Source organism: Mesoplodon densirostris, chromosome 16, assembly GCF_025265405.1.
Source record: "Mesoplodon densirostris isolate mMesDen1 chromosome 16, mMesDen1 primary haplotype, whole genome shotgun sequence".
NCBI classification, from domain to species: Eukaryota; Metazoa; Chordata; class Mammalia; order Artiodactyla; family Ziphiidae; genus Mesoplodon; species Mesoplodon densirostris.
In genome coordinates this window covers 83,084,857-83,107,840 of record NC_082676.1, presented here as the reverse complement: position 1 = coordinate 83,107,840, position 22,984 = coordinate 83,084,857, and the positions used below count along the sequence as shown (strand labels likewise).

Below are 22,984 nucleotides of genomic sequence, written 5' to 3'. Positions count from 1 at the left end.
TGCACATACAGTCACCTTATCTTTGATAAAGGAGGCAAGAGTATACCATGGAGGAAAGACAGCCTCTTCAATAAGTGGTGCTGGGAAAACTGGACATCTACATGTAAATGAATGAAATTAGAACACTTCTTAATACCATACACAAAAATAAACTCAAAATGGATTAAAGAACTAAATGTAAGCCCAGACACTATCAAACACTTAGAGGAAAACATAGGCAGAACACTCTATGACATAAATCACAGCAAGACCCTTTTTGACCCGCCTCCTAGAGAAATGGAAGTAAAAACAAAAATAAACAAATGGGACCTATTGAAACTTAAAAGCTTTTGCACAGCAAAGGAAACCATAAACAAGATGAAAAGACAACCCTCAGAATGGGAGAAAATATTTGCAAATGAAGCAACTGACCAAGGATTAATCTCCAAAACATAAAAGCAGCTTATGCAGCTCAATATCAAAAAAACAAAGAACCCAACCAAAAAATGGGAAGAAGATCTAAATAGACATTTCTCCAAAGAAGATATACAGATTGCCAACAAACACATGAAAAGATGCTCAACATCACTAATCATTAGAGAAATGCAAATCAAAACTACAATGAGGTATCACCTCACACCAGTCAGAATGGCCATCATCAAAAAAACTACAAACAATAAATGCTGGAGAGGGTGTGGAGAAAAGGGAACCCTCTTGCACTGTTGGTGGGAATGTAAACTGATACAGCCACTATGGAGAACAGTATGGAGGTTCCTTAAAAAACTAAAAATGGAACTACCATACGACCCAGCAATCCCACTACTGGGCATATACCCTGAGAAAACCATAATTCAGAAAGAGGCATGTACCACAGTGTTCATTGCAGCACTATTTACAATAGCCAGGACATGGAAGCAACCTAAGTGTCCATTGACAGGTGAATGGATAAAGAAGATGTGGCACATATATGCAATGGAATATTACTCAGCCATGAAAAGAAATGAAATTGAGTTATTTGTAGTGAGGTGGATGGACCTAGAGTCAGTCATACAGAGTGAAATAAGTCAGAAAGAGAAAAACAAATACTGTATGCTAACACATATATATGGAATCTAAAAAAAAAAAAAAAAGTCCTGGTGAACCTAGGGGCAGGACAGGGATAAAGATACAGACATAGAGAATGGACTTGAGGACATGGGGAGGAGGAAGGGTAAGCTGGGACAAAGTGAGAGAGCAACATTGACAATTGACATATATACACGACCAAATGTAAAATAGATAGCTAGTGGGAAGCAGCCGCATAGCACAGGGAGATCAGCTCAGTGCTTTGCAACCACCTAGAGGGGTGGGATAGGGAGGGTGGGAGGGAGACGCAGGAGGGAGGGGATGTGGGGTTATATGTATACGTGTAGCTGATTCACTTTGTTATACAGCAGAAACTAACACAACATTGTAAAGCAATTAAACTCCAATAAAGATGTTAAAAAAAAAAAGTCTGGTTAACAATGCCTTCGACAGGATCTTCTGGAATAGGAATTATATGTAATTTCAGTTTTAGCTGAGTGTCTTTTCTCAGCCTTGAAACACCATTTTTCTTTTAAAGGTGAAAGTAGCTCTGTTGAAAACACTGACTTATAACACTGAGTCACAAGTGTAGTTTGACATGGTCCAGATCACTTACTATAAATTGATTAGGCTCTGGCTATCTGTCAGGGACAAGGTGGCCTCCATGATTATCTGGCTCTGGGATGGGGTGAGTAGACGCTTTGTAGAGCTTAATGGCACATAAGGTGGAAGGCAGAGGACTGTGACACTGACATCATGTAACACAAAGTGAATTTGTTTCCTGCAGAACTAAGTGATCTCTGAGTGTAAAGTCCCTGTAGATTTTACAGGGATAAAATACTGTAATTTTATCATATTTTACATTTTCCAAGTTGACTTTGCGCAAACAGACCTGTGTTCTACTCCTCGGTACCAGTACCTAAAATAAAAAACGGAATTTGTGGTCCACGTTGAGACACAACCCACCAGTTAGGGGAAGCCAAGGTTCCCCGGCACTTCGCTCTGAAAGAAAGTGCGAGTGTGACTTCATAGGTTGGGCCTTAAGAGGTGTGGTAGATAGCGCTCAGCATCCTCACACAAGCACAGTAGTGGTTTTATAAAGCTGTTTCCTCCAAAAAGCCCCTCAGATGCATGTACACGGGGACATGCTCCGTGAGGACAGGGGTGGAAGGGCCCCTCCCCCCAGCAGCCCTCCTCGCGCTGAGCTGCTCGGGCAGGGCGGCAGGCTAGAGGTGGCCTCAGTGCCTTTGTAGAGGCTGGGGGGCCCAGCGGAGCTGACTTCTGTGTTGGGTCAGTGGTCAGTGTCCCTGTGTCATGTCAGGGCCAGCTCTGGCTGGCGGGAGCCACTCTGTGCTGCGAGAGGGCAGCTCGTGGGTTAAGACGCCGCTGCGGCACCGACAGAATCTGATAGACAAGAGGAGTGAGGCTGCGTGTTCCTGGCACAGGCAGACACCTTCCTGGCCAGATCTGCCTGTAGAATCAGGTTCTTGCTGGTGGTGAAGTTGATTGCCCCAGTCTGTGCTTCAATGCCCTGAGTGTTGAAAGTTATTTCTTTCCTTTTCCTGCAGAGTGTTCAGACCCTTCCGTTAAACAAGGACTCTAAACACACTTTTAGGAGAGGGAAAAGAAATTGGAGGTCTCTGAAAGTCCAGTTCTATGTATTAATCTCGGTTGTACAGAGAGCAAAATGAGGCTCTACCTATTGACATTAAACTCCATTTTCACAGAGTTCATTAACTCCTAAGATTCTTTAGGAGAGTAATATGTTGTATAATGTTTGTGTTGATCACATTTTCATCTGTGTCGAAGAGCTTTGTTTACGCTTTTCTCTGATGTTACCTGTTGGTGTGGGCTTTGCATGTAATAAATAAACTCAATTTATAAAAAACTTAAGGCTGCCTCTAGGCCATTTAACACTTGTTACAGCCATATTGCAAAGAAGGGACTCTGCAAGAAAGATCAGTGACCTAGTTCAGGCCTGCAGACGGCCCCCCAGAGCTGTGTGGCAAGGTTAAGGGGTCCCTGCTGTTCTCAGGCTCAAGCAGGTGAACATCTGGTTCTCGATTGGCACCCCTGAGCCGGGAGGCCCTGTCCAAGATTGCACAGATGGCGCCGGGGAGGCTGGAGGGGCTGGAGAGGTAGGAAGGGGCTGGGCCGGGCCTGCGATGGCCTTGGGCCTGCAGCAGCAGAGTTTGGGCCTGGCAAAGAGCTGGCCCTTTGCAGGTGTTTTTTTCCCAGAATTGTCACCCTGTTCTTTAGGTTCCACACCCCTCCCTGAAAATCTGGCCAGGTGAGGGGACCAGCATTGCCGAGTCCCAGGCAGGCATGGTGCTATCAGAGACATAAAGTGACCAGGTCACCCCACCGGCCGCTGCAGGAGCCGGGATGGGACCCAGTCCGCGTGGTTCAAAATCTGTGCATGTCATTGGCCGGTTTCTCAAGCGCCTTCTTCAGCTTGATGGTTTCACACTGAACCATCTTAAGGAAACTGGGGAAAACAAAATCAACATATGTGAGGGAACAATAAAAGTTCTCAAGTCACACGGACAAAAACAGCAACAGAAAACAAGGCACAAACCCTGAGTCCAGAGCTCCAGCCAAGCACAGCCTGCAGCGGTGCCTGACGCAGAGCTGACTGTGGTCGGTCCTTTCTGAGTGGACAGTGCTGGGGGGACCCTGGATGCCATGCTGCTCCTGCTGCCGTCTTGTTCAGGATGCCGCAGGAGGCTGCCCGGGCAGGTTTACAGAACTAAATACACAGGTGAGCCCTGGACACCCATGTTGAACTTGGGAGGAAAATGAAAGAGATTCAGAGGCTTTAAGACTGGGCCCAACATTTTATCCCTCAGCACCCATCTCTTAGAAAAAGAGATAATCAAGCTATTTTCATAGTGCTAGTTAAAAGTTGGAAACTTTAGCAGAAAGATCGAACTGCAACTTTTAAAATACATATTATAGTTAAAGGCAAAATAAAAAATCTTAATCATATCCCTGACCTGCCAACTTTTTTTTTTAATATTATTTATTTATTTTAGGCTGTGTTGGGTCTTAGTTGTGGCACTCGAGATCTCTCATTGTGGCACACAGACTTCTCTCTAGTTGTGGTGCGCAGGTTCCAGAGCGCGTGGGCTCGGTAATTGCAGCGCACGGGCTTAGTTGCCCCGTAGCATGTGGGATCTTAGTTCTCAGACCAGGGATCAAACCTGCGTCTCCTGCATTGGAAGGCAGATTCTTTTTTTTTTTTAAATAAATTAATTTATTTTTGGCTGCTTTGGGTCTTCGTTGCTGCGCGTGGGCTTTCTCTAGTTGCAGCGAACGGGCTTCTCGTTGCAGTGGCTTCTCTTGTTGCGGAGCACAGGCTCTAGGTATGCGGATTTCAGTAGTTGTGGCTCATGGGCTCAGTAGTTGTGGTCAGGCTCTAGAGTGCAGCCTCCGTAGTTGTGGCATATGGGCTTAGTTGCTCCGCGGCATGTGGGATCTTCCCAGACCAGGGCTGGAACCCGTGTTTCCTGCATTGGAAGGTGGATTCTTCTTTTTTTAAAAATTATTTTAAAAGTGTTTTTAAAAAATTAATTTATTAATTTATTTATTTTTGGCTGCATTGGGTCTTTATTGCTACACGCGGGCTTTTTCTAGCTGTGGTGAACGGGGGCTGCTCTTTGTTGCAATACATGGGCTTCTCATTGCAGTAGCTTCTCTTATTGCAGAGCATGGGCTCTAGGCGCGCGGGCTTCAGTAGTTATGGCACAAGGGCTCAGTAGTTGTGGCTCACAGGCTCTAGAGTGCAGGCTTCGTAGTTGTGGCGCACGGGCTTAGTTGCTCTGTGGCATGTGGGGTCTTCCTGGACCAGGGCTTGAACCCGTGTCCCTGCATTGGCAGGTGGATTCCTAACCACTGCGCCACCAGGGAAGTCCTGGAAGGTGGATTCTTAACCACTGGACCACCAGGGAAGTCCCCTGCCAACTTATTTTTTAAATATAAATCTGATTGTTTGTTTATTTATTTATTTATTCATTTTTGGCTGTGTTGGGTCCTCGTTTCTGCTCACGGGCTTTCTCTAGTTGCGGTGAGCGGGGGCCACTCCTCATCGCGGTGCCTGGGCATCTCACTGTTGCGGCCTCTCTTGTTGCGGAGCACAGGCTCCAGATGCGCAGGCTCAGTCGTTGTGGCTCACGGGCTTTGTTGCTCTATGCCCTGCCAACTTTTTATAAAACCTCTTGGGAGAACCCCATAAATAGGCATGGCCTTCATGTGTGCCTAGAAGAAAGGAATGGCTGCTCAAAACATTCACTCACTCTCTCGGACAGCTGGGTGTTGTCGTCTCAGTGTGTTTTCACGTTGATTACTAAGCCCCATCTAGCGGGAGGAGGGGTACCGTGCTTTGGGAACCCCATATAATAATAGATCAGTTCACGTGTAGAGTAAATAGCGTCCAGGACAATGAAAAGTCAGGAGGAAGCAATGGGCCGTGCGCAGCAGTGAGAGCGGTGGTGGAGCAGCGGGCAGCTCTGCAGAACCACTCGTTACACTGCCACGTCTTTGTGATTTAAAGGACACTGGAATTTTTTTTGTATGTAAGCATGTTCTTTCAATTTGTAGGTTTAATATATATGTAAACTTTTCTTAAATTACATATTGAAAAAATTTTTAACATTTTATTCATTTTCTTTCTTCAGGAACACTAATTATGCAGATGTTAAGTACTCTTTGTCTTCTGTATGGGTATTTTTCTCTCCAGTCCTCTTCATGATTTTCCCCCACTTTGCTCACTTTTCCAGCCAGCTTTTTGTTTTCAGCTGTGCCGCTGTTTTGCATTCAGTGCTGCCTACATTTCTGTGGTGGTTTTATCTCTTATTTATTTTACTTCTTTCCCATGCTTGGTTGAGTCCCTTTGTTACCTTATCAGTGTTTCTTGATGTCTTAGATGGGTCTGTGTTTATGGATTTCATGTGGCCCTTGGTGAATGTTGGGTGTTCTTTGCCTGTTGTATTTCCTGTCTGTTCTGTTTTTCTTCTCAGGGTGTAGATCCTGAGCTCCATCTCTGAGTGGAGGGGATTCTTCCTGAGCCAGTTGCTTGCAGCTGGATGATGGTTCAGGGCCTGCTGTGTGCAGCATGGAGGGAGCAGCCCCTCCTGGTTCCCAGTTTTGTGATTGTGTGTGTGTATGTGTGTGTGAGTGAGTGTGTGCCATGGGTGTGAATGCATGTACACGTGTGGGTGTGTGAGTGTGCACACATGTGAGTGTAAAGTGATTTGTCCCTTCATCGGGCTCAGAAGGCAGAGACCAGCAGTGGACAGTCACCCTCATCCCTCCCCTGCAGCTTGGTGGTGAAGTGGTACAAGGGGCAGTTTCTGGCTGAGTTCTGCCTCCCTGTTTCCACCTCTGTTTTCCTAGGGTCAGTGAGTTTTAGGGAGAAGTGGACAGAGACATTTTTATCCTACCACCTTTACAACTGGAAGTATTCTATCTTACATACAATATTTATTGAGATAAAATTCAGATACCATACAATTCACCCATTTAAAGTGTACAGTTTATTCAGTGGTTTTGGTATATTCAGAGTTGTGCAACCATCACCACAGTCAGATTTATAACATTTTCATTACCCCAGAAAGAAACCCCACGCTTTTTAGCTGTTACCCACCCTAAACTCCCTGTCTGCCTGTCTTAGGCAACTACTAATCTACTTTTTGTTTCTGTAGTTTACCTATATTCCATATAAATGGAATTGTACAATATGTGCTCTTTTGTGACTGGCTTCTTTGATTTAGCATAATGTTTTCTAGGTTCATTCTCATTGTAGCTTTATCAGTACTTGATTCCTTTTTATGGCTGAATAATATTCCACTGTATGGATATATCACATTTTAGTTACCCATTCATAAGTTGGTGGACATCTGAGTTGTTTTCACCTTTTGACTATTAAATACAAGTCTTTTAGTGGACACAGGGTTTCATTTCTTTGGGTATATGTCTAGGAGTGGAATTGCTGGGCCAAATGGTAAACTGTTGAACTTTTGAGGACCTGCCAGACTGGTTTCCAGAGTAGCTGCACCATCTTACACTCTCACCAGCTAGTTTTCAGATCCTTGCTAACCATTTGTTATTATCTGATGGCTTATTGATCATAGTTGTACTAGTGGATGTGAAGTCGCATCTCATTGTGCTTTTGATTTGCATTTCCCTTATGATTCATGATGTTAGGCATCTTTTCATGTGCTTATTGGCAATTTGTATTTTCTTTGTAGAAACGTCTGTGCAGATCCTTTGCCCAACCTACCACTGGGCTGTCTTTTTATTATTGAATTGTTTATATATGTTCCTGATACAGATCTCTTACCAGCTATGTGATTTGCAAATATTTTCTCCCAGAAGAACAGAGCTGGAGGTATCGCGCTGTGACTACAGTCACAAAGCTACAAAGCTACAGTCATCAAAACAGTATGATACTGCAACCTAAATGTCCACTGACTAATGAACGGGTAAAGAAGATGTGGTACATATATACAATGGAATATTACTCAGCCATAAAAAAGAATGAAATAATACCATTTGTGGCAACATGGATGGACCTAGAGATTATCATACTAAGTAAAGTAAGTCAGACAGAGAAAGACAAATATCATGTGATATCACTTATATGTGGAATCTAAAAAAAAAGATACAAATGAACTTATTTACAAAAAGGAAACAGACTCACAAACATAGAAAACAGACTTACGGTTAACAAAGGGATAAGGGGGGTTGGCGAGGAATAAGTTAGGAGTTTGGGATTAACATATACACACTACTACATATAAAATAGATAGTCAACAGGGACCTACTGTATAGCACAGAACACTGTACTGAATATTCTGTAGTAACCTATAAGGGAAAAGAATCTGAAAAAGAATATATATATGTATAACTGAATCACCCTGAAACTAACACAACATTGTAAATCAAGTATACTCCAATAAAAAAACAAAAACAAACTAACAAAAACCAGTATGGTACTGGCACAAAAACAGACACATAGATCAGTGGAACAGAATAGAGAGCCCAGAAATAAACACACCCACTTAACGGGCAGTTAATCTAGGACATAGGAGGCAACAATATGCAATGGGGAAAAAACAGTTTCTTCAACAAGTGGTGCTGGGAAAACTGGGCATCTACATGTAGAAGAATGAAATTAGATCATTCCCTCACACCATATACAAAAATCAACTCAAAATGGATTAATGACCTAACTGTAAGACCAGATACTATAAAACTCCTAGAAGAAAACATAGGCAGAACACTCTTTGACATAAATTTTAGCAGTTTTTTTTTTAATCTTAAGGCAAAGGAAACAAAATAAAAAATAAACAAATGGGACCTAATTAAACTTAAAAGCTTTTTTTGCACAGCAAAGGAAACCATTGACAAAACGAAAAGACAAGACCTACTGAATGGGAGAAAATATTTGCAAATGATACGACCAATAACGGGTTAATATCCAAAATATATAAACAGCTCATATAACTCAATATCAAAAAAAAAAACTGATTGGAAAATGGGCAGAAGACCTGAATAATCATTCTTCCAAAGGACATACAAATGGCCAACAGGCACATGAAATGATGCTCAAAATCACTAATCATCAGAGAAATGCAAATCAAAACCACAATGAGATGTCACCTCATACCTGTCAGAATGGCTGTCATCAAAAAGACCATAAATAACAAATGTTGGCAGGAATGTGGAAAAGAGGGAACCCTCCTACACTGGGAACGTAAATTGGTGCAGCCACTATGGAAAACAGTATGGAGGTTCGTTAAAAAACTCAAAGTGTAACTGCCTTATGACCCAGCAATTCCACTCCTGGGTATATATTCGAAGAAAATGAAAACACTAATTTGAAAAGATATTTTCACTGTTTACAATAGCCAAGATACGGAAGCAACCTAAGTGACCATCAACAGATGAATGGATAAAGAAGATGTGGTCAATATACACAGTTTAATACTAGTCATAAAACAATATACATCCAAAGAAAATGAAAACACTAGTTCAAAAGTATGCACCCCAGTGTTCATAGCAGCATTATTTACAATAACCAAGACGTTGAAGCAACCTAAGTGTCCATCAATAGATGAATGGATAAAGAAGATGTGATATGTATATCACAGTGGCATATTACTCAGCCATAAAAAGAAGAATGGATAGACTTGGAGGGTATTATATGCTAAGTGAAACAAGTCAGACAGAGAAAGACAGATACTGTATGTTATCACTTATATGTGGAATCTAAAAAATGAAATGAATGAATATAACCAAACAGAAATAGGCTTGAATATACAGAGAACAAACGTGGTTACCAATGGGGAGAGGGAAGAGGGGAGGGGCAAGATAGGGGTAGGGGATTAAGAGGTACGAACCCCTATGTATAAAATAAATAAGCTACAAGGATATTGTACAACACAGGGAAATATTTTATAATAACTTTAAATGGAGTATAATCTATCAAAATTGTGAATCATCATGTTGTACGCCTAAAACTAATATAATATTGTAAATCAACTATACTGCAATTAAAAAAAATTTCCCCCTTTTTGTGGGTTGTCTTTTTTACTTTCTTAATTGTATCAGATGTTTTAAATGTTGATGAAGTCCAGTTTATCTGTTTTTTCACTTGTGCTTTTGATGTCATGTCAGAAGAAACCATTGCCTAATCCAAGGTCACAACGATTTACCCCTATGTTTTCTCCTAAGAGTTTTATAGTTTTGGCTCTTACATTTATGTTCTTGATCCATTTTGAATTAATTTTTTGCATATGGTATGAAAGAGGAGTCCAACTTTGTTCTTTTGCTTGTGGATATCCAGTTGTCCTAGCACCATTTGTTGAAAAGACTATTCCCCACAGAATTATCTGGGCACTCCTGTTGGAAATCAGTTGACCACAAATGCGAGGGTTTATTCTGGACTCTCTGTGCTGTTCCATTGCTCTGTGTGTTCTTTATGCCAGTATAATCTCACTGACAGTAGTTTTGTAGTAAGGTTTGAGATTTGTGTGAGTCCTCCACTTTTGTTTTCTTTTTCAAGATTGTTTTGACTATTCCAGACCCCTTGCGTTTCCATCTGACTGCTAGGATCAGCTTGTCACTCTGCAAGGAAGCCAGCTGGAATGTTGACAGGGGTTGTGTTGAATTTGTAGATCATTTTGGGATTATTGCCATCTTCACAGCGTTAAGCCTTCCAATCCATTGACATGGGATGTCTCTCCATGTACGTAGGTCCCCTGCCTGTGTGTTTTGCAAGTTGGGAGCCTCTTTCTACCTGGCCCATCCTTTCAGGCTGCTTCTTGGTTCTGAGGAGAGTAGTTTAAGAACAACTACAGTGAAGCGTGACGTGATGGTGTGAATGCTGCTGGAAAAACCCAAAGGGCAGCACCGCTAAAACGGCTGTTGGCTGGCAGACGGTCACCAGGTTTCCTCAGATGTTTCTGGTCAGCTGCTGGTCAGAATTCTAAACAAGGTGTAAATAAGAAAGCACCTTCAGCGTGTCTCTGCCCATATGGTGGGCTCCGAAGCTGCTGGTGCGGGGCTCAGCAGGTCGCCCTCTGCAGGTGTCTCCGTGAAGTGCACAGGCCCCAGCAGCCCTCTCGCCACCTGAGGAGAAGGAATCCAGGCCTTTCTTCTCCCTGCATTCTGCAGCCCATAGGGAAATAGATGTTTTAGATTGCATATTTTGGAAATTTTATAGGAAAGGAAAAACCGTAGCACAGCCAACACTCTCCCCTGGATTCACACCTGAGACCGAGACGTGCTGTCTCGTGCACGTGCACAGCTCACAGACACACACCTTTTCAAGGCCTGGTTTTGCTCTTTTTACGTTTTACTTAGAGGCAATATTAGATTGACAGCGGGTTGCAAATAGAGTGTAGCGTGCCCACGTGCCCTTCACGGCTGCCCCCAGTGGTAACATCCTGAGTGACCACAGCACAGGTATCAAAACTAAGAAGTCAGCGCTGGCTCAGCACTTGCTGTCAGTTCTTCCTCTGATGGCCTTTCTCTGTCCCGGACCTAATCCAGGGTCCTCAGGGCATTTAGTTGTCCTATTTCCTTAGTCTTCTATCTGCAGTGGTGGTTGGTCTTGCCTTGTCCTCTGTGACCTTGACAGATCTGATGGGGGCTGGTCAGGCAGCCCCACAGATGTCCCTAACTTTGGGTCTGACCGATGCTTCTCACCGTCAGTCTGGGGTTGGGAGTCTTGGAAAGAAGACCGTGGAGGCGAGGTCCCCTTCTCATGACAGCGTATCACCCGACCTGTTACTGGTGAAGTTAACCTTGATCATGTGGGGAAGGTGTCGTCACAATCCAAAATTGTGAATTTGCAGTTTTCCCTTTGCGGACTGTTTGTCGGAAGGGAGCTGCCATGAGCAGCCCACCCTCAGCGGGAGGGGGATTGAGCAGCACACCACCTCCCGGAGTGAAGGCTATCAGGGAATTTGGGGGCATCTGCTAAAACCACCACGGTGACTAGGATTATTTGGGGGGAGACACTTGGGGGGCTGTGCAGAATATCCAGTCAGTCCCTAGAGCCTCGGTGGTCACCTGCACAGCTGTTACTGTGCTGTTCTCATGGTGGTTTTCCATTCCTCCCATTCCTTCTGCGTTTATTAATCAGAATTCTTCTGTAGGGAAGCGTTTTTCCCTTCTCTCATCAAGGCCTTACTCTGTTTTTTTTTCTTTTTTTGAGAGTTCTAGTTTTATTTCATTTTTTTAGCCGTGCTGTGTGGCATGAGGGATCTTAGCTCCCCAGCCAGGGATCGAATCCGTGCCCCCTGCATTGGGAGCGTGGAGTCTTAACCACTGGACCTCCAGGGAAGTCCCCAGGCCTTACTCTTGACAGCTGGAGGCAGCATGGAGCCCTGTATGGGAGCAGGACCCTGCGGGCCAGACCTCAGCTCTGCCAGTGCCTCCCGTGGCCCACTGGGTGGTCGTGTGTGCAGGTGGCACCAGGCACGGGAAGTGTTGAACCCTGTGTGGCCCGCAGCAAGTGTTAGTGGTCGTCACCTCGTTTACACGGAGGTTTACCTCTCAGTCCCCCAAAGCCAGCAGACAGTCAGCAGGTGGAAGTAGACGTGTCCATCCGTCTATCCTGTTGTGTTGACCGTGCTGTTTGCACTGAGTACTTAGTGCAGGTATCAGAAGCTGTTCATCCTGCAGGGCTGTTTCTCCCCGTGTGAGCGATGTGGTCTCCTCCTCGAGGGCGTGGCTGGGAAGAGGCCCCGCCAAGCTCAGACCTGGCTCTGTCTGTCCTGGGAGTCTGTTCCCCACTACTGCCCCTCCCTGCCTCCCTACCTCAGGCAGTGGTTCGTTTCCATTCCCTTGGATGGAAACCCCCAGAAGGGCAGTGAACAGACTACTTTCGAGGGGCCCCCACTAGGGGCACTGCCCCTGGAAAGCTGAGGTTGGCCAAGGCTGAAGGGAGTGAGCCCGTTTTAGGGATGTGCAGGTAAGTGCAGGGTTGACTGAAGTCCCTAAGAAGGTCTTCTTGGCACCGGACTCTTCTCGTGTGTGGGGTGGAATGCACAATCTAAGATGCTTCCTTTTGCTTCCTCAGCGCATCTACTATCTTTCGCTGGAATTCTACATGGGCCGCACACTACAGAACACGATGGTGAACCTGGGCCTTCAGAACGCCTGTGACGAAGCCATCTATCAGGTATGGGTCCTTGGGGCCAGGCTGCTAGGTGGCCTCTCGTGGGCACTGGATCTTAATCCAGGCCCTGCAGAGGTGAGCACTGTCATCTGGGACGGGAGAAATGGCTCGGGCGTCAGGGAGAATGGGTTGATGGGCGACACTCCTGCTCAAGGGGAGAAAGCACAAGTGGATGGGAGCTAATGCATTGGAGGGCAAGGACTGGGGTGCGTTGTGATGCCAAGGCTTGACGCTTCTAGACCTTTGCACTCCGTACCCCAACCCCAGGCGGGTTTACCACGTGGCAGAAATGGCTGGTATTGTCCCATTTCTCTCCACTTTATTGAGCCAGTGACCCACCGCCAGCTCCCCTCTCCCACCCCAAGACACTGGTCGTGCCATCTAGTTATAAAATTGCCCTTTCTCCCCTACTCAGAGTAAACACTGCCTTTGCCTGAGCTTCGTCTTTGACAGCTGTTCACTCAGAGGCCTCACCCTTTCACAGTTGATGTGCAGTTTTAGGGCAGAGCTGGAATGGCCGTGTCTGTTTACTGTGTGTGTACCCGCTCTGTGGACACTGTCTGTCTCCGTCCCGCACCGGATGCTCAGTGTAGGATTTCTAGAGTGTGAATGGGCAGCACCCCTGCCCTCTGCACGCATGTGGAAGGGTCCTCACCAGAGTCGTTCCTTCCCCCAGCACCTGCCCCTGCCTTTGCTTTTGTTTGGTTTTGGTGTTGGGGTGGGAGTTGCTCTGGGGGCTTTGTTGGAAGCAGGGTGGTGTGAGCCTCCTGTGGCTGTCAGGCCCTGGCATCACAGGGGCTCCTGTCTCCCCTCCAGGACTTAGGGGAGCCAAGCATCTGGGGCAGGTAGTTTCAGTTGACACAATAAAAACTTGGAAAAAAAATTGACTCCCCCAAATAGGAACCTTAGGCTCACAGTTATCTAAAAAGATGGAGGTTATCCTCCCAGGTGATTTGTCATTTGAGTTTCATTTACTGACTGTGAATGTTAGAACATGTCTATAAGGACCACAGAACAGTGGATTTTACAGTCGTATAAAGCATTTCATTTTCTGAAACATTTTCTCTGTATATAATTCTTACAGATAGTAAATATTTTAGGGAATGTTTATACCATAAATAAGCATTATCTGTTTATAATGTTTTTAAAATATTTACTTAAAATGGCTGTTTATTATTCCTGAAGCCAGTTTTTTTTGGCTGCACTACAGGCTTGTGGGATCTTAGTTCCCCGACCAGGGATTGAACCCTGGCTCTTGGCAAGGAGAGCACAGTCTTAACCACTGGACCACCAGGGAATTCCCTGTTTATAATTTTCACTACACAAATAAGATGTTAATTGTAGAAACTTAGAAAACACAGGGAGGCATATATCTTTTTAAACACTGTACATTTTTTTTCCCTAAAAATGGTATTTCACTTGCCATTTAGCTTTTTTTTTTTTTTTCCGGTACGCGGGCCTCTCACTGTTGTGGCCTCTCCCGTTGCGGAGCACAGGCTCCGGACGCGCAGGCTCAGCGGCCATGGCTCACGGGCCCAGCTGCTCCGCGGCATGTGGGATCCTCCCGGACCGGGGCACGAACCTGTGTCCCCTGCATCGGCAGGCGGACTCTCAACCACTGTGCCACCAGGGAAGCCCGCCATTTAGCTTTTAATGAAGCTCGTGTTTGAAACGTTTCCCCGATGACAGACCTTGAGCATCTTCGGGCACACGTTTGCCTTCCTTCCAGGCACAAGGCAGGTACCAGACGCTGTGGGTGGGACTGTCAGTGATGTAGGGCTGGAGGCCTCCTCCCTCCAGGCTCCCCAGTTACAGTGCAGTGTCAGAAATAAAACATGCTGCCACTGCATCACCCAGGGCTAGTTCTGGGAGCAGATTACTCTAAAAACTAGAAATTCAGAAGAAGCCACTATCTCCTGGTTGAGCTATCAGGGACACATTTAAAATTTTTTTATTGTAAAAAACTTTATATATGGAAATTGAGTAACTGTTATGATGAACTTCTTCCACATACCATCACCTGGCTTCACCAGTCCTCAAGCCCAAGTCATGGCCGGTCTTGTTTTTCTTATGCCCCCACCACTCCCAGATTGTTTAAACCAATGTCAAATATAATATTTCACTTGTAAATATTTCAGTGGATATTTTTAAAGATAGGGTCATACCATTATGACCTCTAAAATCTTAACAATTCTGTAATATCAGTTTTTCAGGCAGTGTACAAATTTCTCTGATTGCCTTAAAATTTTTTTAAATAGTATGTTCAGAAACTTAGTTGCATTTGGTTAATATATCTCTTAAATCTCTCTTAATCTATGAGCGTTTCCTCTTTTTTAACTTGTCTGCCTTGCAGTGTATTTGTTGAAACTGGGTTTGTTCTGTAGAGTGTCCCCAGCTTGTGTATAACCTGCTGCTTTGTCCAAAGGATGTCTCAGCACTTCTACTCAACATTGTACTGATGGAGCTGGGGCATTTAGCCAAGAAAATGAAATAAGAGGTATCCAGATTGGAAAGGAAGAAAGGAGCCTATCTCTACTTATAGATGACATGACCTAGAAAATCCTAAGGAATCTAGTAAAAATGTATTGGTACAAATGAATGGGTTCAGCAGAGTTGCAGGATAAAGATCAATATACAGAAATCAGTTGTATTTTTATATACCTGCAATGAACAATCTGAACAATCCTAAAATGAAATTAAGAAAGAAAACAATTCCATTTAAAATAGCATCAAAAATAATAAAATACTTAGGAACAAACTTCCAAAAGAGACACAAACTTAGGTTCTGAAAACTATAAAACATTGTTGAGAGAAAGAAAACCTAAAGATGGAAAGACATCCCCTGTTAATGGCTTGTTAAGATTGCAGGGACTTCCCTGGTGGTGCAGTGGTTAAGAATCCACCTGCCAATGCAGGGGACACGGGTTTGATCCCTGGTCTGGGAAGATCCCACATGCCGTGGAGCAACTAAGCTCGCGAGCCACAGCTCCTGAGCCCGTGTGTCACAACTACTGAAGCCCATGTGCCCTAGAACCCAGGTGCTGCACCTACTGAGCCCATGCGCCGTAACTACTGAATCCCACACACTCTAGGGCCCATGTGCTGCAACTACTGAAGCCCGCGTGCCTAGAGCCCGTGCTCTGCAACAAGAGAAGCCACCGCACCACAACGAAGAGTAGCCCCCGCTCACTGCAACAAGAGAAAGCCCACGTGCTGCAACAAAGACCCACGCTGCCAAAAAAATAAAGATTGCGAGACTCCCCAGACTGATCTACAGACTCATTGCCATTGTAAAATTCCATTTGGCTTCTTTGCAGAGATTGACAAGCTGATTTTAAAATCCAGATGCAGTTGCAACAGATCAGGATTAACTAAAACATCTTGAGAAAGAAGAACAAAGTTGGAGGACTCACATTTCCAATTTCAAAACTCACTACAAAGCTACAGGTGTGGTCCTGGCATAAGGACAGACAGACAGAGCAGTGGGATAGAATTGAGAATCAAGAAATAAACCCTCACATTTATAATTGATTTTTTTCCCAATTAAAAAAAATTGAGGTAAAATACACATAATGTAAATTTACCATCTTAATTGTTTTTAAGTGTACAGTTCAGTGGTATTAAGTACATTTATATCATTGTGCCACCGTCACTACCGTCCATCTCCAGAACTCTTTCATCTTGTAAAACTGAGACTCTAGGGCTTCCCTGCTGGCGCAGTGGTTGAGAATCTGCCTGCCAATGCAAGGGACACGGGTTCGAGCCCTGGTCTGGGAAGATCCCACATGCCGCGGAGCAACTAGCCCCATGAGCCACAATTACTGAGCCTGCGCATCTGGAGCCTGTGCTCTGCAACAAGAGAGGCCACGATAGTGAGAGGCCCGCACACCATGATGGGGAGTGGCCCCCACACAGCGATAAATGAATGAATGAATGAATGAATGAATGAATAAAATTTAAAGAAAAACTGACTCTATATCCATTATATACTAACCCCCCAGAGGCCATGATAGTGAGAGGCCCACGCACCACGATGAGGAGTGCCCCCCCCACAAATGAATGAATGAATGAATGAATGAAAAACTGAGATTCTATATCCATTATATATTAACTCCCCATTCTCCCCTTCTCCCAGCCCTTGACCACCACCGTTCTACTTTCTGTCTCTGAATTTGATACTCTGGGTACCTCACATAAGTGAAAACATACAATATTTGTCTTTTTGTGACTGGCTTAATATCTTCAGGGCTCATCTATGTTGTAGCATATGTCAGAATCTTTTCAAGGCTGGATGAATAATAGTCCACTGTATGTATATACCACATTTTGTTTATCCAGTCATCTGTCCTTGGACATTTGGATTGCTTCAACCTTTTAGCTACTGTGAATAAGGGTGTTAAACATGAGTATACAAATATCTCTTCAAAGCCCTGCTTTCAATTCTTTTGTGTGTATATAGAAGTGGGATTGCTGGGTCATAAGGTGATTCTGTTTCGCTTTGTGAGGGACCACCATACTGTCTTCCAGAGCAGCTGCACCCCTTTATATTCTCACTAACAGTGTAAAAGTTTCCAATTTCTCCATATCCTCACAAACACTTATCATTTTCTTTCTTTCTTTCTTTTTTAATAGTAGCCATTCTAATGGGTGTGAGGTGATATCTCATTGTGATTTTAATTAACATTTCCTTAAAGATTAGTGATGTTGAGTGTCTTCATGTGCTTATTGGCCATCTATATGTCTTCTTTTGGAGAAATGTCTATTCAAGTAGTTTGTCCATTATTGAACTGGGTTGCTTGGTGTTTTTATTGTTGAGTTTTAGGAGTTCTTTATCTATTCTGTATATTAATCTCTTATCAGATATGTAGTTTGTGCAGATATTTTCTCCAATTCTGTGCGTTGCCTTTTCACTCTGTTGATAATGTCTTTTTTAAAAAAATTATTTAATATTTATTTAGGGACTTCCCTGGTGGTCCAGTGGGTAAGGCTCTGTGCTCCCAGTGCAGGGGGCCTGGGTTCTGTCCCTGGTCAGGGAACTAGATCCTTCATGCATGACGCAACTAAGAGTCTGCTTGCTGCAACTAAAAAGATCCCACATGCCTCAACTGAAGATCCCTCATGCCACAATGGAGATCCCTCATGCCACAAGTAAGACCTGGCACAGCCAAAGTAAATAAATAAATAAATAAATAAATAAATTTTTTAAATGGTTAAGATAGTAGATTTTTTAAAATTATTTTTTTATTTGGCTGTGCTGGGTCTTAGATGCGGCAAGCAGGATCGTTGTTGCCACGTGCAGGATCTTCGTTACAGCATGCGAGATCTTTAGTTAAGGCATGCGGGACCTAGTTCCCTGACCAGGGGTCGAACGTGGGGCCCCTGCATTGGGAGCGTGGAGTCTTAACCACTGGACCACCAGGGAAGTTGCAATAATGTCTTTTGATGCACAAAAGGTTTTAATTTTCATGAAGTTCAGTTTTCTTTTGTTGCCTGTGCTTTTTTTTTTTAATAAAAATGTTTTCATTATTTTTTTTTTATTTTTTATTTATGTTTTTTGGCCTCACCATGCGGCATGTGGGATCTTAGTTCCCCGACTAAGGATCGAACCCGCACCCCCAGCATTGGAAGCGTGGAGTCTTAACCACTGGACCGCCAGGGAAGTCCCTGTTGCCTGTGGTTTTGGTGTCATATATGGTCAATTGATTTTTTTTTTAAAGGAAAAGTGCACCAAAACAATTCAATAGAGAAAGAATAAATAAACGGTGCTAAGACGCTTAGACATCTACTTGCAAACGAATGAAGTTGGATCCCTACCTCACACTACATATAAAATTAACTCAAAGTGGATCAGAGACCTAAGTGTAAGAGCTAAAAATATAAAATTCTTAGAAGAATATATACAAGTACATCTTCATGATTTGGCAATGGATTCTTAGAAATGACACCAAAAGTACAAGCAGCAAAAGAAAAAAATAGGTAAATTGGCCAAAGGACATCAAAGGACATAATGAAGAAAGTTAAAAGACAATCCACAAAATGGGAGAAAATATTTGTAAATTATAAATCTGATAAGGGTCTAGTATCCAGAATGTATTAAGAATTCCTACATCCAAATAACAGAATGACAGAAACGTTGCTCAGCGTCATTAATCATCAGGGACATGCAAATCAAACCACAGTGAAATACTACTTCACACCGACCAGAATGGCTGTAATCATAAAGACAGAGAACAAGTGTTGGTGAGGATATGGAGAAACTGGAACCCTCATATGCTGCTATGTTGAGAAGCTAGTGTATTAAATTAAGAATATGCAAATTATGGCCAGCTGAAAGAGGAGGCACAAGCCACCCACGTGGGGTCAGCATCCACCCTCCCACTTTGGGGAAAGACACACCCTGGGATCACTTTGATTGAAGGTACAGTTGCAATACACCCATATAAAGTAAGTAAAGTCACAAGACTTGTTGCTTACAGAAATGGGGGTTGGGGGGAAGAGCAGTCCTCTGTCCCAGGTTGCCGGCAAGCAGGAGATAGAGAGCAGGGCAGTAAGCACTTAGTACTTACGAGGTGGTTTCAGGCCCAGTTCTAAGTGGTTATTTTAAAAGGTTATTTTTACTGGGAAAAGCAAAGTGGGGACGTGGGTTGGGAATCCTCAGCTTGAGTCCTTATCTAAACGCCCAGACGCTGAGCCTGAGCAGGGCTGTCATACTGTAAAATGCCGAGGCGGCAGCTCATCATCACATCTGGTAGGAAAGTAGAATGGTGGAGCCACTTTGGAAAATAGTCTGGCAACTACTCAAAAAGTTAAGCATAGAATTGCCGTGTAACCCAGCAATTCCACTCCAAGGTTTATATTAAGAAAAATGAAAACATACTTCTAGTGGGGGGGGGAAGGGTAAATCAGGAGTTTGGGATGAACATACACACACTACTGTACATAAGATAGATAACCAACAACGACCTACTGTATAGCACAGGGAACTCTACTCAATATTCTGTGATAACCTCTATGAGGAAAGAATCTAAAAAAGAATGAATATATGTATAACTGAGTCAGTTTGCTGTACAACTGAAACTAACACAACATTGTAAATCAACTGTACACGAATAAATTAAAATTTAAAAAAAGAAAACATACATCTATACAAAAAATTGTACATGAATGTTCATAGCAGCATTATTCATAATAGCCAAAAGGTGAATACAACCAGGTGTCTTTCAGTGTGGCGTGGCCATACAGCGGACTACTACACAGTCATAAAAGTACTGACACAGGCTACAACATGGGTAAACCCGGAAAATAGTATTCTAATTGTAAGGAGCCAGATACAAAAGGCCACATATTGTATGTCTCCATTTACAAGAAATGTCCAGAACAGACAAATTTATACAGACAAAAAGTAGAAAAGTGAGGGAGGGAGAAATAGGGAGTGACTGCTGCTGAGTAGGGGGTTTCTCTCTGGGGGGATGAAGTTCTAAAGCTGGAGAGTGGTGATAGCTGTACAGCTTTGGGAATATGCTGAAAACCATCGACTTGTTCGCTTTTGCGGTCTGTGGGTTATAACTCAATAAGAAAAAGTCAGGTTGTTAGGAGAGCTCTGTTGTGCTCAGTTTCCGTCTTTGTTTCCAAAGCCCACTTTAGGGAGGTTTTTTTTTTTTCCTTTTTTATTATTTACTTACTTATTTGGTTGCGCTGGGTCTTAATTGCGGCTGGCAGGCTCCTTAGTTGTGGCATGCAAACTCTTAGTTGCAGCATGCATGTGGGATCTAGTTCCCCAACCAGGGATCTCACCCGGGCCCCCTGCATTGGGAGCGCGGACTCTTCACCACTGCGCCACCAGGGAAGTCCCAGGAAAGTTTTAGACTTTGTGTCGATTAGCTACTTCTGTGCCTCTTTTGAATGCTCTCAAAATCAAGGCAAAATTTGCCTTCCTAGGCTGAGGTGTGCCTACAGCGTTCCAGGTAAAAATGTAAAGGAGCAAAACATCTTGGCCACATGCACCCTGGGCCTGTCTTCCTTGAGTGTCTGGTCTCTGAGCTAAGAGACGTGTCAGGAGTAAGAGGTTCCAGTGTCAGGTTTGGAAAATGTGGCAGTTAAACACGTTTCTTAATGTTGAGGTGGTAACGTGTTATTAGGTACATCCTATCTCCCCCACACACCCAAAATGTTTTGGTGGAACACACTCTTTGAAATTGCTGTAGGAGTCAGTATTTTGAAATTTCAAATTTGAAATTTGGAAGTCAGTATTTTGAAATCTTAATCAGATTGTTATATGTGTTAATACCATTTGATTTAATAGATACTAAATCATTTCTCTATGACTAATGTTTTTAATTTTCTCACAACTTAGCTTCCACCCTTTGCAGTTTGTCAGGTCCTCAAAGTGTGGTCTGGAGACCCCCGGGGTCCCTGAGACCTTTTCAAGGGGTCCTCTGAGTCAGAACTATTTATTCTTATTCGTATGAGTCTATGTACGGTAGGCTTTCCAGAGGCTCTATTGTGTGTGATATCTTCACAGATTGAATGCCATTAAAAAGATTTATAAAAACGTAAAACACTGCCACCCTTTTCATTATTTTTTTGGTTGTTTTTAAAAATGTAGTTATTTTCCATTAAACAGTGTTGTTTGTGTTAATATGTAATGGGTTTGTTTTAAGATGAATTCATATATACTTCAAAAAATTTCTCCATTTTAATTTCTAATTTGATAAATATTGATAGATATAATATCAATAAACAGTAACTCTTTAGGTCTTCCTGAAATCAAAAAGTTTAGAAACCACTGATCAAGGTAATTAATGAGGGAATTCCCTGGCGGACCAGTTAGAACTCTGTGCTTTCATTGTGGAGGGTGAGGGTTCAATCCCTGTTCGGGGAACTAAGGTCCCACAAGCCATGTGGCGTGGCCAAAAAAAAAAAAAAAAAGTAATTAATAAGCAATTTGTCAAGTTTAATACACTAAAGACAGATTAATGGAACAATTATCCATCTGTCCTAATTGAGAGCCTTAAGATCTGCATTCTTTTATTTAATTTGTTTGTTTATTTATTTATTTTTGGCTGCGGTGGGTCTTCGTTGCTGCGCGGACTTTCTCTCGTTGTGCTGAGCAGGGGCTACTCTTCGTTGCGGTGCGTGGGCTACTCATTGTAGTGGCTTCTCTTGTTGCGGAACATGGGCTCTAGGCGCACAGGCTTCAGTAGTTGTGACACGCAGGCTCAGTAGTTGTGGCTTGCAGGCTCTAGAGTGCAGGCTCAGTAGTTGTGGTGTACGGGCTTAGTTGCTCCGCAGCATGTGGGATCTTCCCAGACCAGAGCTCGAACCTGTGTCCCCTGCTTTGGCAGACGGATTCTTAATCACTGCACCACCAGGAAAGCCCCAAGATCTGCATTCTTGAATGGTTTTAAATCAGGTGCTTTCTCTCTGATGTTTAACCTACCATATCTGTTTCACAAGATTGTTTGAATGCAGTTGGAATAGATAGGAAAAGTGCTTTTAGGTTTTGGCTTTAAAAGATGTCACGTAGGGCTTCCCTGGTGGTGCAGTGGTTGAGAGTCCACCTGCTGATGCAGGGGACACGGGTTCGTGCCCCGGTCCGGGAAGATCCTGAATGCCGCGGAGCAGCTAGGCCCGTGAGCCATGGCCGCTGAGCCTGCGCGTCCGGAGCCTGTGCCCCTCAACGGGAGAGGCCACAACAGTGAGAGGCCCGTGTACCGCAAAAAAAAAAAAAAGATGTCATATAAATATCATTAGACCATGGGAAAGTAGAGAGTTACTAAAAGCATTGGCTTCTTTTTAGGATACACGTTATAATCTGTCCACTGTAAGTAGGTTAATAACACGGCAGTCAGTATCTCTGGCTAATAAACCATGTCTCATTTTGACTGTTAATTCTTAAGTGATTCAGCAGCTTTTGAAATACCTGGAAGCTTTCATTTTCATGCACTGATTAAACACCAGATTTTTTAAAAATTGAAGTATACTTGGTTTATAATATTGTGTTATAGGTTTCAGGTGTACAGCAAAGTGATTCAGTTTTATTTTTTTTCAATTATTTTCCATTATAGGTTATTACAAGATATTGAATATAATTCCTGTGCTACACAGTAAATCTTTGTTGTTTATTTTATATATGGTAGCGTGCATCTGTTAATCCCATACTCCTAATTTATCCCTCCCCACTTACCCCTTTGGTAACCATAAGTTTGTTTTCTATATCTGTGAGTCTGTTCCTGTTTTATAAATATGTTC

General features: G+C 43.4%; 1 protein-coding gene across 1 annotated transcript in view; it reads left to right on the top strand.

The window, feature by feature from the left end:
* The window catches only part of PYGB (glycogen phosphorylase B), a 54,356-nt gene that overhangs the window by 5,730 nt on the left and 25,642 nt on the right, over window positions 1-22,984 (top strand). Inside the window, exon 2 of the mRNA XM_060078228.1 lies at window positions 12,635-12,736. Coding sequence (XP_059934211.1) covers window positions 12,665-12,736 — 72 coding nt within the window. The 5' untranslated portion in view covers window positions 12,635-12,664. The remainder of the gene's footprint in view (window positions 1-12,634; window positions 12,737-22,984) is intronic.